Here is a 21,046-nt window from a genome sequence, read left to right on the forward strand (position 1 = left end):
ATCGTTTAGGCATTGATTTAGCCAGGTTGGCGAAGTATGTGGAGTTCGTGGATGCCCATAGTGCTTTGATCATTTCCTTTAAATCCTTGGTGTGGGTCGGTCGTGTCTCTTGAATCTTGTTTTCCATGACGTTCCAGGCGTTTTCGATTGGATTAATGTCAGGAGAATTACCTAGCCACCTTAACAGAGTAATATTATGGTCACTAAGAAACTTTTGCACGGCCTTGGACGTATGTGCCGGGGCCACATCATGCATAAAACAATCACACTCATGAATGTCCCAAAAAGGAAGTAAATGTTCTTCCAAAACATTAGTATAATTGCTTGCTTTCATGGTTTCATTCTTGGGAAGAAAGTACAAACCACCCCTGCCCTTATTACCACTGAATGCACCCCACACAATCACATTATCAGGGTATTTAACGGTCTTTAGTGTAAATATCGGGTCATATCGTGAAGCAGTACTCGGACGGCGCACCATCTTCGGTCCATCCCGAATCAACCTAAAAGTGCTCTCATCACTAAACATCACTTTCTTCCACTCTTCAGATGTCCAATCTTTATATTTCTTACAGAAGTCGAGCCTTTTTCTCTTCATTGCCGCTGTGAGCAGGGGCTTCTTCGCAACACGGCGACTTGGCAAGCTCAGATCATTTTGTAGACGGTCACGAACTGTCCTAGTTGCGACGTTCTGGAGGAGCTTAGGGTACTTGTTTTTCAATTCTACAGCGGTTATGGCAGGATTTGATATTACTTCATGCTTTAGAAGTTTCTCAGTCCTTGTTGAAGTCTCCCTAAGTGCACCGGAGCCGGACTTCCTACGTGGTACAGTTCCAGCAGCCAATGACGGCGCTGAACGCTTTAGCTGATAAATAGTCTCTCTTAACACTCCAAGATCTCTGGATGCAGCAATTACCTAATCAACTTTCTCCAGAAGAGTTAAGGCCCGGGATTTCTCTTCTATTGTCAGTTTTTTATGACCCATTGTATGTAATCAGAACAAAGAAATAAAACTACTAACTTTTAAGAACTTAAACAAAAGTCTAGCTGCAGAGAGTAAAGAAAGAACTATCTAGCCGTACAACGCCACGAGACACACTGAGCTTCTGCTGGGTGAGGGGAGATTGCAAGTGGTGCGCTAATGACTGACGTCATCACCAGGCTCATCTCACATTTTTATGGCGGGAACGGCACTTGACCCCGTTACGTGGATTTTCCATGTAAAGATTTTTTTTGCCACACAATGTAAAGATTTTTTTTTGCCGGCACTGTATATTCTCTTCTAGGGTATGAAGTCTTATTGGCGTTGAATAATCATCAATTTCACTGCTGGTTTACTGCTTTAGTAAAAACTTGGTATCTGAAATTGAGAATGTTAATATCTCTGTGCAACTACAACAAATGTATTTACTATTTATTTGTTAATTATTTGAAATTTAAAATCGAGAGTTTGGAATAAATTGGCGATTTAAATATTTTGAGCTAAAAAAAAAGAGAGAAACCACTAGAAAAAAGCATTACAAAATTGGCTTAATCCAGCCAGGATTTTTTTTTTAATAGCGGTAAAGTCCGTTACACTCTAACGGTCTCTTCAAAAAACAAGGATCCAGTCACTCCAAATTTGCTCACTGCACACCAAACTTTCACCTTGGTGGAATCCCACATGTGCTTGCGAACTTCCTGCGGGTGCCCAGATAACACAGCTATGTTCGTTCACACAATTGCTGTCGTGGAATGTTGCTGCGTCAGAAAATATGAACAGAATGTCTGGCTCCATACGCACCATTTCCAAGATATTTGTGCAACATTTACATGCACTTGCTTGACCGCGTTTGTGAAATGCTGCACAATCTACAAGTGGTATAACTTTATTCCTAAACCACGGTATAAAATTCTAACCACTAGCCTTTGAGAAATGGTGGTCTAGAGAAAATCTGCGTGAGGACTTGGTTGGGCTGGCTACCATTTCTCCCTGGACGAGGATCCTTCAGTTCGAACAAATCTCATTTACCACTGTTTCCCTATCTGTCGTCTCGAACGGACCCCGTCCTTACAAACTTCTCGTAGATCCTACCAATTATCAAACGCGAAGGTGTATCCTGTCCGGTCTAGGCTGTGGATTTTTGTTGTACGATGCTAGGGAACTGAAAAACCTCCATTCAGGCAGCTATTTTCCTTCGTTCCTCAATGGAATATCGGCACGCTATGGTTTAATCTGCAAAATAAAAACAAAAGGAACATCCATTTAATGTTAACATCTTCTTGCCCCATCCTGTATAATATCAATCGAAGATCGTGGTAGTAAATGGCACCGCCATTTTGTGAAACTGTAGTCAAACTTTTGCAGAGTCCATAGTGAAATAATATAACTATACTCAATCTTTTAAAATTGTTCGAGTAGTGAAATTTTTATGTGATTTGTTGACATGCTTTGCAGGAAAATAATACATCGGCCTCGCATCTTCACACATGTCATAAAATAATAAGGGAAAGGAATCCTGAGCACGAATAGTAATGATCATGTAGTTTTATTCACATGTCTTGTTTTCCTATATATATTTTTAGATAATTAATTAAAAAATTGTGACTGTGCCTAAGGCGGAGGAGTAGGGAACATGCTGTTTAATCGTACTTTTTGCTGTTGCACATAGCGGAATGGCATAGTGCATTGTCCGTGTTGCTACCAATGTAGATGTTTGTAATGGCTCGTGACGATTAGTTTGTTCGTTGCTTTTGTATATTTAAAGAAAACTGATGTTTACCTGACATTATACTTTGTCCCTAGTGTTTCCCTTCAATTTAATGTGGTTTTTACAGGTAGCACTCTCGTCATCTTGTATCAGCAACGCTCGGACTTTCAGTTTTTCTACATAACGTTATAAAACTTGTGCACCAAGTTTCGTACAACAAACAATCGATTTTAGCACTATATTTTATGTATGTTACTCTCATTGAAAACTTAATTTACGACTGATACGAAACCTGATCCATAAAAATCTTACGGAAGTTAATCTCTAGTGGTTCGAGAGGTGGAAATACTGTTGTTAGGAAGGGCTGTACTGTTCGTTAATCGCCTCACAAGAAGTCTCGTAAAAAGTAACTAACACTCCATTGTAGGTTGGTAATGGTAACCACCAGAGTTGGCGTGGGTCAATGAAAACTTGACCCACGACCCACCACCCACCGTGACCCACGACCCACTGACCCACCACCCACCGTGACCCACGACCCACTGACCCACCACCCACCATGACCCACTGACCCACCACCCACCGTGGCCCACGACCCACTGACCCACCACCCACTCTGACCCACCACCCACGGTGACCCACTCTGACCCATCACCCACGGCGACCCACTTTGACCCACCGTGACCCACCACCCACCATGAACCACTGTCATCCACTATGACCTACTCTGACCCACCAAAATCCATCGTCATCAATTCTGAACACGATCCACGGCCTCTTCTGAACTGACTAAAGAGTTTATACTTGTAATAAAACAAGACTGTGAAATTGTCACTAATCGGAGTTTGAATTTCTAGTCAATCGCTCAAGTACCACTCTGTTACAATAACGGTGGATCTGATCTTTACGATATGAAATGGTAAAGTGTTTGTCAGTGAGCAAATTGAAAAAGTTCGAGGTGGGGGGAAATTCGAGTGTGTGCCTAAACTATACTTGTACTAAGAGAATATTCTTGCAAGTGTTAATTTCTGAACGCATTCCAAAAGAAACTTCTATTCACATGAAAATACCCCTTACAATATGGAAAAGGTTATGGTTTCTCAGCTCACAGTATTTTTCTCACAAAAGACTTGAAAAATCAGTTGTTCATAGGGTATAAAGGTGCTCGGGTATCCTATGTGAGAGCACCTCCATAAAGTATGCTCATAATTGTAATTTGTATAATCACTAAAACACCACGTTAAATTTAAGTTACAAATATGCATAATTGCAATTATTATGAATATTTATTCCAAAGTAGTTTACCTAAAGCAAAGAAGAGATTTAATAAAAAGTAGGTACAAAGTTGAATAACACAAATAAGCCATTGGTAATACAAGTATACATTTTCCGTAACTCGTAATTTTCTAGGGATGCGCACGAGACAAGATTTATGTCTCTCGTCTCGAAAATGTGCTGTAGAAGTGATGTCTCGACTCGAAAAATGTATATTTCTCTATTGGAAGAGCCGTGTCTCGACCCGAATTTTGTCAGGAAAATCCTGTCTCGACTCGACTCGTGCACATCCCTATAATTTTCCACCTTAAAACAAATCTGAAATCGGATTTATTTCCTGTTGGTAACTTTTTGGCGGTAAATCATCCGCAGTGGAATGATGTCCATCCTTCAGCCAAGAAATAACTAGCTCGTCTACTTTGAGCTTGTCTAGCGGTGGGCCATTAACATTGATGAGCAACAAGTTAGACAATTTTTGAGCACTTAATCTATTTCTAATATCAGTCATCTGTAAATTCATAAGGGGAAATCCCCGTTTGCACTCTGTCGTGGAAATTGATAATACTTCTACCCGATTTCTGCAACTTCTCATCGACAATCTACTTTTCTCGGTCAGTTTTGAAATACTCAGCAAGAAGTATCATCTCTCTATCACCATACAACATCTTTTCCATATCGGCCATGTCAGTTGACAATGTCGACCCATGTAGAAGAAAAACTTCATCTACCACGCCTTTGATAGGGAATCTTGTAAATAAATTATCAATTAAAGCCTGATAAACTGATGATTTCTTATTTGTTTATAAATTTAATTTTTGTAATTACACATGAAGGTTTGAACCATTACCAAGTTCCCTCCTCCGTCTAGAAAGCGAAAGGGAACGAGGTTCCTGAAAAGTGTTCAGAGGTGAATGGGAATTTCCCTCCTTCTTCAACTTCAATTACCACACTGCTGTTTGCCATGTGCCAAATTACGATGAATTTCAATTAAATTATCATAGTATAATTATTTCCTTGTTGAATTATCAATACTTTTCAGTGGAAAAAAGGATGAAATATCAAAGTTCCAAATCAAAGTAAGTAGACCAACGTAAAGGGAAAAGAGTGTAAAATTTTCCATACAATTATGCGTACAATCCAAACTTCAAATTTCCGTGTAATTAAGCTTACAGTACAAATTTTGTCTATTTTTCTCACAGCTTTATGGGTTGATTGCCCTGTGCTGTGAGCGCTCCATATAATAAACATAAGCTTCAGCAATTATTATAGCAGAAAGCAATGGATATATGGAGCCAAGCACTGTATTTTTTGTTTCTGATTTTTTTCTTAAATAACATCGATCGTTTTCGATCCTTTTTACAAACCAACTCACTACCAATTTTCCATATATAGAAAGTGCCTTCCCCCACACACATAAAGGAGAATTTAAAAAAATGCTAGGACACATTCTGTTTATTTTCAATAAAGAGTTAATACACTGCATTTCAGCTCCCTAAGTTTAACGGCTTGCGAGATACTCATTTTTTTCGCAAAAATTCGGATTCTCACTACCTCCTTAGGATATTATGCATTATAATAAAAGCAATATAACATTCCAATTTGGATTAAGGCCTAACTATATACCAGAAGTAATTTCATTTGACTTTGCAATTTGACCGTGATGATCAGGCGCACACAGTTACATTCAATTTTTTATAAATAATTTATATATTACAGTTATTCAAAAATGTATTTTTTCCAGTAGTTAGCTCTAAAAACTCACAGGTCTCGAAAGCCAAGTTGTAGTGTAAGTCCTATTGCTATTATTACTATTAAAAATATCAATATCCAAAAGTGTCTGAAGTTCTTTTTTCGCTTGGTTAGATATACTCACCTCAGGTAAGTAGACAGAAACAAGTGGAAAAGAAAGGGAAATGAAGGTCTTGAAAGTAAAACGGTGACAAATTTACCAGTCTTCAGAAGATACTGTCTACAATGCAGTGAGCAGAGAGGGTTGGTAGATCATACTGAGTCGGTGGGTCGCAGTGGGTCACGGTGGGTGGTGGGTCACAGTGGGTCACATGCTGTTGACCCACGACCCACTCAGAAAACTTGACCCACTGACCCACTCCATCTCTGGTAACCACTAGAGAGAGGGTTCTTCAAGTGGGGTCCGTGGGGCCTAGCCAGGGGTCCGCGACGCCTAAAAATTGAAATGTGTTATAATGAAATGGAACTCACAGCTGTTATGCAAGAAGTATTTTTTCAGTTACTAAAAAGAAAGCAATTAGAAATTATACCTACGTTTCTAAATTTAAATGTTTTTTTACTTTACTAAATTTCTGCCCTGAAGCCGGCCAACCATGTAGGAGCTTCAAGTGAGAGAAATTCCTTCTTTGTCAGGGCACTTTTTCAAAAGCAGCTGAACATTAACTGCACGACACCTCGGAATTTCATGGATTTAGTCTTCAAGCGGCAGAAAGCTCCCACCATACCATCAATTCTAGATTATTAAAAAAAAAAAAAAAAAAAAAAAAGTCATTCCTATGCTTGTAAACATCAAGTTCCCCCCAATTCTGGAATTTCTAAAAAAAAAGTGATGAGAAACCCCTCCCAAAATATGTTCCTAGATCCATGAGTTTTCTTGTCATTGATAATTCTAATTAGTATATTTTTTAGTACCATGTGAAATTTCAGATAAAACTGCAAGGGGGTCCGCGTTATCAGAAAGTTTGAGAACCACTGCACTAGAGAAAAGCCTATATCTAATTTTTATTTCTTGTTGTTGCAAATACGTAACATGGATGATCAATGAGCCATTTAACTAGGCCAAGGTGCAGTGGTCGAATTCCTCTACAATGTGGACAACACAATAAATCGAATAATTAGTGTCGATAGTTTCAGAGATTTCTGGGTAGTGATTGCAGCAACCAGTATAAGCCAATTTGAAATAGAAGTCAACCGTCACAATCGATGAAAACTTCAGTAGCAATTCTGTAAGAATAGGTAAACTACTACTCATGGAACGGTTCGATTTTTTCCTCTGATCCAGAGTTATGGGCAGTGGTGTGAATTTCAGAAAAATATTCGACCAATTTCTAAACAAGAACAATTTATTGTATAATTGAAAAACATGAAATATAAGTAACGATATACAGGGTGGCCCATTTTAATCTTTCCACGGAAATATCTCGAAAACGGTTCAACATAATTGAACTGAACAAAACCTCAAATAGGAAATACCATGGGGTAAATCGAATGGTGATGTCGCGGGGGCCCAACTTTAAAATTTTAAATTGAAACATGGGCGACTGATACCTCGTTCGATAGATCTTTAGAAACTAAAAAGCGATGTGGCAAAAGATTTTTCATATCTGTCACCGTATTCAAAATGGCCGCCAAGATATGTTACCTGTATCAGATAAACGTCCAGTACCACTAATATGAAAACGGTTGAACATAAATGACCCAAACAAAAACTCAAATAGGAAAGCCATGTGGCAAATCGAATGATGTCGCGGTGATCTCCAGGGCCGCCTTTGATGGGGACCCAGGTCCAACTTAGAAATTTTAAACGAAAATTTGGGTCAAGGGATACATCGTTCGATAGATCTTCATACACTAAACAGCGTTGTGGGAAAAGATTGTTCATATGGGTCACAGTTTTCAAAATGGCCGCCAAGACATGGCGCCTGTACCAGATAAAACATCCAGTACCACTAATATAAAAACGGTTGAAGATAATAACGGATGAACAGAATAAAATTCCTATAGGAAATCAGAGTATTTATCATTCCATGGGTCGAAACTGTTGCAACAGAGATGATGATTAGAGTAAAAGTGCCATAATGCAAAGGAGGAAATCTAATTCCTAGAAAATCATCGTTCCAACGTCTTCCGTAAATGGTTGAAAAGGGATGGGAAGGAACGGTGAAATTGCAAATGAGCTTTTGCAAATTGTATCTACACAACAAAATTATCTGAAATGTCTTTTTATAAGAGATAGATGTCTGTAATGGAAAAAAGTACGTAAAATTCTTGTTAAATGGTACCTTCCATTTTGATTGTAGGCAATGATTTGTGCTAAAATGAATCAACTGAAATGCGAAACCAATTTGTCGAACAATGCAATTTTAGAACAATGTGTACAAACGTTGGTTTTGCTCAAAAGTCATCTGCACAATATTGATTCATTACAGTACCAATTACTTGTACACCCAAGTGTTTCAGACAAAACGTACCTATTGCAAGTGAAAGTGGGTTTCTTATTTGAGATTTTACTATTCATTCCCGCTTCACCCACTTACGGAGGGAGATCGGAAAGATCATTTTCTAAGAATTAGATTTCCTCTTTAGCATTATGTCACTTATACTTTAATAAACTTTTTCTTCGTTGAATTATTTTCGATACGTGGAATGATAAATACCCTCTGTAATTTCCTATACGAGTTTTATCCTGTTCATCTATCTCCAACCGTTTTCATATTAGTGGTGCTGGAAGTTTAGTCTGATACAGGCACCATGTCTTGGCGGCCATTTTGAAAACGGTGACCCATATGAACAATCTTTTGCCACAATGCTGTTTAGTGTATGAAGATCTGTCGAACGCGGTATCACTAGACCCATATTTTCGTTTAAAATTTTTAAGTTGGGGCTGGCCCCCCATCAAAGGCGGCCCTGGGGAAGGGGGGCACGGCGACAATATCAGTCGATTTGCCACATGGCTTTCCTATTTGAGTTTTTGTTTGGTTCATTTATGTTCAACCGTTTTCATATTAGTGGTACTGGACGTTTATCTGATGCAAGTAACATATCTTGGCAGCCATTTTGAATACGGCAACAGATATGATTTTTTTTTTTTTTTTTGCCACATCCCATTTTAGTTTCTAAAGATCTGTCAGACGCCCCATGTTTCCATTTAAAATTTTAAAGTTGGGCCTCTGTCTCCCTTGAAGAGCAGCCCTGGGAAGCACCGCGACATCGCCATTCGATTTGCCCCATGGTATTTCCTATTTGAGTTTTTGTTTAGTTCATTTATATTCAACCGTTTTCGAGATATTTCCGTGTAAAGATTAAAATGGGCTACCCTGTATATATATATATATATATATATATATATATATATATATATATACGAGGATCATTTAACTCGAACTGGCAACAACACTGTTACGATTGGAGTGTTGTATAGGCAAATGACGAACGTAGTGTGTTCCGTGGATGTGTACAGCTTCCTCAGAGAAAGCTTATTGTCTGAAATGTCAGTTCAACGCTGGTGCGGTCCTATATATCGGCCGGATCTACGAAGGGGGGGGGGGGGCAATTCGGGGCATTTGCCCCGGGGACGACGATGGGGTGCTTGGTGAAATGAAGAAAATGGGAGGAAATCTGAGCTAAAAAATGTTCTTGCAGCATTTGATGAAATTATAACCACTTCCTCTAATTCAGAAGTCAAATCAGTTCCCAAAAACTTAATGAAATCAATCAAAGATCTTAAAATTGTGATTAATTTAGTATTTTGGGATTCAGTTTTGCATGAAATAAATGGCGTTAACCCAAAGAAATAAAAAATAAGCAGTGTTTCTTTTAGAAAAAATGTATCTTGGGGGCATACTTAGTATTCGGAGGGGAGCATATTATTATCACATGGTATTATTCTAATTATTATTAAATTATATAGTATTATTTTGGTCTCCTCTTGGGGGCAGTGCCCGCTTAAAACATATCTGGAATAAACACTGAGAATAAGGATTTGACTTTGCAAAGGTCTCTTGATCTGTTATCTGATCTTTTGAACACCATCTCCAGATTCAGAATTATAGATTTGACAGATGGTTGTCGGAAGCGAAGGTTAATGTTAATTTGATAAATATGGAAGATCAGTTCAGAGAAAAATGTATCTTGAAGAAGAAGAGAATGTCAGGAGAGGATGAAGCAAGACTTTTTACTGAAGAGGATCGCCTTAGACAATATTTCTTCAGAATTCTTGAGCTCTTGCGGGAAGAACTCTGTAGTAGAATGGATAGGCTCAAAGAAGTAAGCAAAGTCTTCAGCTTCCTCAGAGAAAGCTTATTGTCTGAAATGTCTTCGGGTTCGGAGGACCTGAAAAAATCGTGCACGGATTTCGCTTTGAGATTCCAAGGCAATTTGAATGCTGTAGTATTATGTTAGAAATTGAGAATCTTAATGACCAGGCTGTTGTATTCTTGCCGGACCTCAAGAGGTCCATCCAAGGAACATACTCGATATGATTACCGAAAATGGCTTTCAAAGTGTCTGTCCAAGCGTATCAGTGGTTCTTATCCTTCCATGCAGTGTGGCAACTTGTGAAAGAAGTTTCAGCAAATTAAAACTCATTAAAACATACGTTCATCTATGGGACAGGAAAGGCTCTCAGATTTGGTAACTAGCTATAAAGAACAAGGTTGCTCAATCAACATCTGATGAAAAACTTATGCATATTACTAGAAGAATTATTACACACAGATGGAAGACCCACACATAGAGTGAAGCCAATATATACATGCAAGGAAAAGGTAAAAATAGACACGCGAAAAGCCAATATATACATGAGAAATGCAAATATCGCATGAGAAAAGCCAATATCACTTGAGAAATGTCAACTTACATAATCATCTACATACAGGTGGAAGGCTCGCAAATACAGTGAAGCCAAGCATACAACTGAAAAGCCAATATACACACACAGGAGGAATCATAAAGTAAGTCAATGAAGAAGAATTTCCTGAGCCAACAAGAAGAGGAACGTACAAGTTATCAAGTTAAGGGTCAATGTTTCTAAATATAAATGTAACCAAGGGAGTTCTGTCGCTTTTTCACCCAGCACATTCGAAAATCGATATGTCACCTAAGATGTACCTAGAAGATCAAAAATAGTTCCCATCAGCATCGACGACCTTCTGCCAACTTCTCGAAGGTCATGGATTCCATCGCGGTAGAACTTGGTGATCCATAAAGAGAACAAGGTATCAAGTGCATTTTGAACCTTTACTAGAGATTTGATCTGGCGTCCTCTAAGGTGATTGTCCAAGGAATGGAACAAGTGATAATTATACGGTGCAATGTCCGGGGAGTATGGCGGATGCAATAGTGTTTTACATATAAGGCGTAGAATGGTGTCCCGAGTCATCCTAGCCACGTGGGGCTTAGTGTTGTCCTGTAAGAGGACGACCCCTTTGCGATTCGGAAGTGCTGACTCCAGAGTTTTGAGTTTTCCTTGAACACGGCTCAACTGCTGACAGTACTCAGTTGCATTGATACTCTGACCAGCTGGTAGCAGTTCCCGATGCACGATGCCGCAAGCAGTCCACCAAACACACAGGAGGACCTTCTTCTGGTGTTAGTGCTGGTTTCGGTTGTTTTAGAACCGATTCATGGGATGCTAACCAATGATGACAGCGCCGTTGGGCTTCGTACAGGACCTACTTCTCATTACATGTCAACATCCTGTCCAGAAATGGCCCCTTCCTCAGACGAGACAGCAAAGAAACACAGGTATCTGCTCGCGTTGCCTTCTGGCCCGGAGTCAAATCTCGTGAGACCCATTGACCCAACTTGTAGTGCTTTCCAAGTTGATGGAGGTGCTGCCGAATGATTTCTTCACTCACACTGAATTGCATTCCCAGTTCCTCACGTATATGGCCACTGTTCGCTTCAATTACTGCCTGAAGATCTTAATTTTGTACATGTGTTGGTCTTCCGGCACGTGGTGCGTCTTCAAGTATTTCGCCCCGTCCTTAAGCTAGTTAAATCACCTCTGCACTGTGCACGTAGTCATGACACCCTCACCAAAGGCTTGGCATACCTTGCGCCTCGCTGCAGCGACGTTTGATCCCAGTTTGAACTCGTACAGCATACACGCCCTTATGACCCTCTGTGGAGGCTCCATGTTTACTCTGCCCTTACGCAAGTTCACGGTGAATAACGAACTGTCACAACCAGGTAATATGTTGGATATACCCGCACCAAGAACTGACCTTCGCCTTTTCTCCATTCGCATTCAAGTGACGGTATGAGGGCCAATTGAACACATATCTCCACAAATAGCGTCAGAACTTTCCTTGTTACCTTTATAGCTTGTTCGAATTGTTATAAACTTTTCTTGATACAACATTATTATTACTTTGCGTTACAATCTGAAGGACATTTCACAATAGGTCCTGAAACATGTATATAACAATATATTTCTTACGTGGAGAATCTTGAGAATTTTGTTTTCAGTATAACAGTGTATTTTATTTTCGAAATAAATGAGCTTCAACAACAACAACAAGAAAAAGAATCGGTTTCAGAATTTAAGTTTTAAAAATATCAAATATTTGATATAAATAAAACATAAACATTGCATAATGTATTGGTTTGTGTTTCGATTAAACGGTAAAATGACTTTTGATACTTCTCACTTTGTAACTTTTGGATACGTTTCGTATGTGTGCACAAATTTCAGTAAAAGTTATAAAAGGGTGAAAGATGACAAATAGTTTAAACTTTTTAAAATATATACTTTAACCTAAGATTTGTTCTAATTCCTAACATACAATACTCGTATTTAGACTTGGGAGGAAGGGGTCGCCAGAAAAACTTTGCCCCGGGCGCAATATTTCGTAGATCTGGCCCTGCTGTATATTACGGTGTGTGTGGCGAGTAGACATTGTTAAAGTGATTGTTGTGTTAAACACCGCCCTAACGCATTGTTCACGCGCGTAGAACAGCCTGTGTTTATCAGATTCCAGGTGGCACGAGGGCGAACTGCTAGGACGATTTACAGAGGATTAGTAGAGGCCTGTGGTGAAGCTGCTCTATATATCACACAGCAGCGAGATGGGTTGCAGCATGTCAGGCGGGACGACAGTCAACAAACAAAATGCACGGTGGAGGATATGGAACGGGCTACGGACGAAATTCATCTTGCAAGACTACGGACACTCCTTGACGGTGATTGGCGCTGGACTTGTAGTGAATTGGCGCAGGAGCTGAACATTTCTTCCGGAACAGAGTTCCACATGCTAACAAAAGATCTTGGCATGCGAAAAATTGCAGTCTTTCTCTGACCGAGATTCAAAATTGGCATAGGTGGGGATTGCGCGCCTACATCTTCAACGTTACAATAAGGAAGGTAATGCATCGCATTATTGCAAGTGACGAAACGTGGGGAAGATTCTACGAGCCTGAATTGAAACGTCAGTCGAGTGAATTGTGCCACGCAGAATCTCCACGGCCGAAAAAGCGTAGATCACAGCCAGCAAACGTGAAGGCAATGATAATGTCATACGACCACGAAGGCATTATCCTGTCACATCAAGTTCCACCGGGCGTTACCGTTAATGCTGCATACTATGCTTCATACCTCAGTCACCATTTGTGACCAGCATTGCGGCGCAAACGTCCACACCTCCTGGAGTCTGGACCAATTCTCCTACACGACAATGCCAGATGCCATACAGCCAATCCAGTACAGACTCGGTTATGACGATGGGGTTGGGAAGTACTGGAGCACCCGCCATACATCCCGGATATGAGCCCCAGCGATTTTCATTTTTTCCCAAAATTAAAGAACCTCTCAGGGGCAAACGTTTCAGAGACATTCCTAGTATTGTTCGTGCCTTAGGGCGCACTGTCAACACCCTCTCACAAAGGGGACTTCGATAGGCATTCAGCGGTTACCAGACATCTGGCGAAGGGTTCAACAGGCTGGCAGAGACTACATCAAAGGACTGTAATCTTCTTGAGGTGAGTGATTCACTACATTCTATTTCACAACTATGTTGCAACTTCGTGTTAAATGGCCCTCATATATAATATAAAATGAATATAACAACATAACACATTTAACGTTTCCCAATATTTATATGATTGTACAGAAGATTCCATTAATTACCAATATTAAATTTCGAATATCAAACTTCAATTTGCAGGTTATAAATTCCGAAGTTTTACGCCAATTATTCAGATTTAGAACCAAAAGGAATTTAAATAGCAACTACATACACATTATGGAAAAGTAGTGATCAATGAAATATCACTTACCGGCATTGAAGTTACGTTGATCCGAAAAAGAGAGAAAAACCTAAGAATAAAATTTCTACTTACAATTCTCGTTGAATATTATTGCACTGGTCACCTTACAAATTCTCACGACTCATGTAATTCCATACATCCTTACATATAGGAGTAGAATCTGAACCAAGATTCCATAAAGGATAGTCACTTCACTTAGCTATGTAGCCATTTTCACAGACACAAAATTTTCTACTCCTATAAGCTATTACCTGATACATAATTTTAAAGAAAACAGTACAGTTGTTCGGAGAATCCACAATATAGATGGCAGTGCAATCAACTTTTAAGCAAATAAATGACTAAACCTTGACATTGCCCTAGTAAGCAATAGTTTCCATCTTCATCGGCTGATCGAAAGTGTCTATTTTTAATATTTTTTTTATCCGCTTACTGAGAACTATTACAAAACGCGCCAGTCATTGATTGCCGGGAGTCAGGTGTATCATCACAAGACCTCATGAAGTACACAGGTATAGCTGTACTCTAATCCAATGATCAGCGTACAGGAAAGATGGTACTCGCTGGGTTCCATGGCTCTTGAGAAAGATAATACAGAACAGGAAGAACGTGTGGGGTGATCTTAAAGGGTTTTTTGATTGTTCAGAATGATTTCGTGGAGTTCATGGAAAGAGCCCATTGCGTGTATGAAGAAGTGATGTAATCACGATTAAGAACGTGCTTTCGTATTATTTCGTGGAAAGAATCATTGCGGCAATGAAGTGAAGCAAATGGATCTTAATTGAGTGATACTTGTAAAGGAGCAATGCTTTTACAACAAAACTTTCATTTCTCCAATGGTTACTTTCCCTGAGTTACAGTGAATTGTGTGTTACTGTTCGACTGACCTTTGTACAAACAATGCTCTGATTTCTTGCAGGTATTTTAACTTTGTGGTTTTATATTTGGAATGTTTATAAACCGCGAATTTTTATGATTTTATGTTTGAAATGTTCATAAAACAGAATTTTCTCCAAATTCCGGAGAGTAAAATTTCCAATTTCTGAAACATTTCCGGATACTGGAGTTCTTAGGCCATCCTTGCGTATAAATTTCTGTGAGCTCAGTTCAGATCAGCCAAGAACTGTGCGATCTTTTGAAGTTACGTTTTGTTTGGTGACCGTATTTCAATCGAAAATCTCGTTTGCCAGTTGAATTTTTCATTATGTTACATACATTGAAAAAAAAAAAAAATGTTCGGTTATTTTTCTACGTGTTGTGTACGATTTCTAATCTGACACATGTTAACTTCCTGCGGTTTGATACTTGCTGTGTGCTCCTTTGTAATACCTGTTCATGGTTTCATTCTCAGTGAATAGTTCCAACATAGAGTGCAAGTACGGAGAAGGTTATCTAAAAAATAATAAATTACAATACAATCGAAACCCTGACTGTGTACCACTAAGTTGAACGTATACGTCATCTAGTCACCTAGAGCTCTGTTTCGTACGTGATCGTTTTTTTAGTGGAAAGTTTTGCATATACACTCAAGGAAATAGAAATCTATATATGTGAACACTACAATTGTACTGTCAAATATTTCTGAAACTCATATAAAATATTCCTAGACAGCTGTGTAATAATTCATAAATCTGGTATTAGACTGTATTGTATTCACTTCTTTCAAATGACGTATTTCCGTGTAAAATTATCCAAAGCTTTTGTTCTTGAATCTTTGAAATAAATTTGTAACTGTATTTTTGTTTCGTTTGCATTTGAAACACAAATTTCATTTATTATTTATTAAATTATTATTTATTTTACATGTGTAACATCTTACTAGCTTATTTTCTTTTCAGATGACGAAGATCTCGATCGAGGACTAGCGAATACAAATCTCGAGCAACTAGTACAGAATGCAGCAAGTGACAAACCATCAGTACAGTTGAATGCTGTGCAGTCCGCGCGAAAACTGCTGTCTTCAGATAGAAATCCACCTATTGATGCCCTCATACATAGTGGCATTTTGCCGATTCTTGTTCGTTGCCTTGAATCCCATGATAAGTAAGTAGTCTTTGCTGTCTAGAGATTTCAGGTTAAGCTGGATCGTTAGTCACCATTAGGGTAAAACTTTCTCAATAGATGGCAGAGCGCATTGCGACACATGCGATGTTGCCACATGAATCACGGATAGAAAAGTGGTTAGACACGATCACATTTTATACATGATTTACTACGAAGAGAAATGAGAGCTTTTATTTCCATTTTACTCAATATTGCGTGCTTTAAAATGTGAATTAATTATATTCTTGGATCAAAAGTGATTTTTTCAACTCATAAAACGTTATGCTTATATCTATATTTCTCTCAAACTAGATGTCTTTAGGGCGCAGATTAAGAAATCGTATACTAATACAAAATCATTACATAAATTTCATCTTTTGGACAAAACAGACTCTCAGTACACTCAAAAATGGTATTTTATAAGCATAGTTGCCATCCTTGGTATAGCTCTACATTAAAGGCTTAATTTTCATGGTTAAAATTCCAGCGTTTTCTGGTAAAATCGCAAGTCAATTTGTATTTAGTGGAAAATTATATCATTTTTATGGTAATAGTTTCTCAGACAATGGCAGTGAAACGTTATACATTTATTTATAACTAGATATCTCTACGGTGCAGATTAAGAATATGTGTACAAATACAAAATCATTACGTGGGTACATAAGACAAAACAGATTCTTAGTACGTTCAAAAATGGTATTTTATAAGCGAAGTTGCAATCCCCGGAGCTGCTTTAGTTTAGGGGCTTAAATATCATGGCTAATATACTAGCGTTTTCTGGTCAAAATACGGCTTAAACTGGGTTAAATGAAAACTGTTACCAACTTCTACTAGGTTGCTTACTTACACAGGCAGATTTGTTTCACAATCCAGGTGGAATGAGGAATCTGAGACTTATAGGGCCTTATACAGAGTCGTTTTGACGTATGGTTTGCGTCATACTAAAAGCCTGATTACTGCAGGAAACGTTTTAGTCGAAGGCTTTAGTATGGCAATAATCACGCATCAGAACGACTTTGTATAAGGCCCGTAGTGAGTAAAGCTATACGATTAGCACGGGTGTTAGGGTACCGAAGGCGTTATTTGAAATTCTCTAGTTTAATATTCCACGATTATATTCCAAATCTAAAAGAAGCAGTGATGTTGAGTATCGAAATGGTGGATTGAAGGAAGTGGGAAAACACCGAGAAAATCCACGCACACTACGTGTCCTACATAAAGTCCTCCTGGCGAGAAGTGCGATCGAACCAGCGATCTCGTACGCCAGAGGTGATCTATCTACCGAGCTATTTACAGCTAATTTTATTAAAATCTACTAGTATATTTAACCTTCTTCATTTCTCCAAGTGTTTTGCAAGTACTTGTTTTTGCATCTTGATTGCTGTACTTCAAATAACACATGATCTTCTACAATAACAAGCTCAGGTATGCATTCTCTAATTCTTGTTTATAGTGACATATATTCAAAACAGTTTCACGCTATATTTCAGTATGGTCCACTCTTCATACTATGGACACCTGAAGTTAATAACAGTTCCGAACAAGAATACTTTTATCCAGAAACACCCACAGGATTTTTCCAAGGTCGGGGAAGGGGCAAAAGCCCGACATACATTGATGCGCATAACGCTTAATGCAAAACAATTATTATTGAGGCATATTACATAACTTTGTGGACTACATTAAATAGCCCTCGGTGTAACCAAATATAATGTGCCTTGACGTGTGTTTCTGGATAAAAGCGTTTTAAAACAACCAAACACCTTTCGAGGATGCGTGGATAATGTTACAGATTGAACTGTGACATATGCCAATGATTGTAGCTACTTCATTCTGTCATTCTGCATTGCCCCTTATCACACTTTCAATTTACATAGAGCAAAGATGGCAAGCGATAACAAGAAATTATTTGTTGGTATAGATTCAGCGTCAAAGACATGGGTTCCATCTCCGCTCCTTATTCTTATGTTGAAACCGCAAGTGGTAAACGTATCATTTACGGTCTGAATATTGGATCAATAAGAGCTAGACATAGAGCACTCACTTCTGGTGGGCTTTATAGTGGACAAACCATATGTGTGGGTTTCCTCCGGGTCCCTCCCTTTCTTTCATTCAACCATTTCATTCGTTGTCATCACCGTCTACCTTTCCGTCGGAGCACAATGATAGGACGTTACACAAAAAAAGGCATTCAGGTTTCTCGGTTATGCCATGTAGGCTAAACGAGACGTTGAGGATAAGAAAGAATGAAATGGTAGAATGAGAAAAGTAGGAGCACACTGGAAACCCCGAGAAAACCCACACACATATAAAGCCCACCTGGCCAGTAAGTACGCCTGAAATTTTTACTTGGGGGGTGTTCAAAATAAAAGGGGGGTGCTCTCAATAGTGATATACATTTTTAAACAAACTCAAAGAAAACAGTATATTTTGTTATGCAACTATTAGTAAGAGTAACTGGTTCCATGTTCCTTTCTCCCTCGCAGCTTTCGTTTATGGAGCTCAATCTGCTTAAAAAAAAAAAAAAAAAAAAAAAAAACGATTAATAGATTAATTTCTGTACATTGGATCATTAAAATAAAATTTCATATTAACACGAATAGGAAACTAAGTTCAAAGATTTCATATTAATACAAAGAGAAAACCGAGTTCAAATCCGTTATTTTCTCCTGCTAAATAACAAACCAATAAAAAAATTGTTTCACCTGATCCTGAGTTATGATATTCCCCATCTCCATACTTGAGCAAGTTGTACTCCACACTCAATAGAAATATCATTTCGTCTTAATTTAACCCTTATCCGGGCAACCGGGGCCTCCCAGGCCCAGTAGCTTCATTTTTCTAAAATTTCTCAATAACCATACATATTTCAAAGACATAAAATACTGAATTATTCTATCTTTCGTCGAAGTTAAAATCATGAACATATCGAGTTGGTAAAGCTTTTTTTTTTTTTTTTTTTTTTTTTTAAATTTGAAAATCTTTTCCTAACGTAACCGGGCAACCGGGGCCTAGGAGGCCCCGTATAACTTTAGTGAAATTCCTGTCAAATATTAGATCAAATTGTCACATAATTATATATTGAACACGTGACTATTGTAACCTTTAGTCGGAACAGTATGCGGCAACAGACATTGAATTTTGAGTGTTCTGCACTTAAAATATATACTGGGCCTGACAGGCCCCGGTTGCCCGTTTACGTTACAAAAATATCTGGACCGGATTTGCTATTCTGCTTGGTCGGCTTACAAAAGCGTGACACGAAGTTTCGCTACTTGACAAAAATATATACCGGTACATTCTAGACTAGTCTGAACAGTAAGTGACAATAGGCATTGATTTTGTGTATTCTGCACTTAAAATATATACTGGGCCTCACAGGCCCCGGTTGCCCGTTTACGTTACAAAAATGTCTTGCCCGGATAAGGGTTTCTTGAAGAACTGTTTCTTGAAGAAGACTGAAGAAGACTGTTTCTTGAAGAAACTACGAACATTTGGGCAATTTTTGCAGTCTCACTATTTACACTAACTATAACGTCAGTTTTTTTTTTTTTTTTTTTTTTTTTTTTTTTTTTTTTTACTAAATCTTCCAACTTTTCAATTTGAATATCTTACATATACCTATTTTCCACACTATATTGTCACATTTTTCCTTATTGAGGAGGAGGTAGGTGAATGACTGCTCAAGACGTAGCCAATTTCAGTCATCTGCATCTGTTCATCAATCTCTCTACTCGGTAATGACCGCGGAGCCCAGGAGGGTAGGTATGAGTGGGCAGGGGCGTAAATAAGGGCCCCGCAGACCCCGCCTTGCGGGGGGCCCAAGCCATCAGAGAAGGGGCCCCACTCCACGCTGTTGCGGGGTGGTCACCCAAAACTTTAGTTACGCCACTGTGAGTGGGTCTGTTTTGTCATTCGTTTTGATCGAAATACCGCCCGAAACAATGAGGTCATGTGGTTCTCGAAGACGTGCATAAGAACGAGGTCGCTTCGTATTTTGAAGTGAAATAAATAAATAAGAATATTGCCTTCTTTCCTAAACGCTAAACCTTTTTTAACGCGATGTAATAAATAACCTATATGATACTGATTGACACAATTGGATTTGGGGGAGTGTGTGTAAAGAAATTTGGGAGGGTGTTGGGGGGTGTAGATTACTCCCTGCACCTGGCAAAGCTGAGAACGAACCAGAAACATTACGTACAAAATGTCAATGCTCTACCACGGAGCCACTGCAGCTCCGGAGTAGAAAAATAATGTGCATTTCTACAGGAGTCGTTGCGTTTCTGAACTGAAGTATACACTTTCTTTTCTCTATAGGAAAAAAACAATAATTCAAGCTGTAGGGTTAATGATTTTTAAAAAATACTAACTAGGGAAGGTTGCGGGGTGTTACTCTGGCTTCGTATCGGTATTATGCTCAGTCGACGCCTTTTTACATATGAAACAATTAGGCAACCAGAGAAATCCTCAATCACAAACGTATTCGAATTATGAGCGTTAAAAGTTCAAAATTGAACAGATTTTGCAGAAAGTTTGAAGTACCATTTCTTGAGATAAACGCTTCAGTTTTAATAGCAGGGGATTTTCTTGGGCGCCCAACACAGTGGTAAGATCAAAAGTACACATTTTGCAGGATAAGGGCAATTATTTGGAAGAGGGTGAAGGCTTCTGGCGTCTTACACCTTGCAAATTGCTTCCCATTTGGTATACTGGACCAATAGGCTAATAAAATGTATTTGCTACCTTTATTCGACTGTAGTGTCATTCAAATATCACTTTCCTGTGTGGCCACCTTCAAATTGAACAATAACATTAGTCTCGGAAACGCTTTGCCAGGCGTGCAAAATTCAATGAACGTCGTGTACGATGATCTATATTGTAGTGTTCTTCCCCCTTCTGTAGCTAGGAGTGAGACCAATATTTTCTCAAAACGCTCTGTCACCAATATGTTGTTTAATCCGAATCAGCTGTTCAGAAAAAAAAAAAAAAAAAGCACTGGGGCGCACAACAACACCGTA

The 21,046-nt window shown here is 38.8% G+C and overlaps 1 protein-coding gene across 1 annotated transcript in view; it reads left to right on the forward strand.

Moving 5' to 3' along the window:
- Window positions 1–21,046, forward strand: part of Kap-alpha3 (karyopherin alpha3) — a 311,578-nt gene that overhangs the window by 81,072 nt on the left and 209,460 nt on the right. Inside the window, exon 3 of the mRNA XM_081769270.1 lies at window positions 15,821–16,025. Within this exon, the coding sequence (XP_081625396.1) occupies window positions 15,821–16,025 (205 nt within the window). The remainder of the gene's footprint in view (window positions 1–15,820; window positions 16,026–21,046) is intronic.

Source organism: Thermobia domestica, chromosome 8 (assembly GCF_964235325.1).
Source record: "Thermobia domestica chromosome 8, izTheDome1.hap1.1, whole genome shotgun sequence".
NCBI lineage: Eukaryota > Metazoa > Arthropoda > Insecta > Zygentoma > Lepismatidae > Thermobia > Thermobia domestica.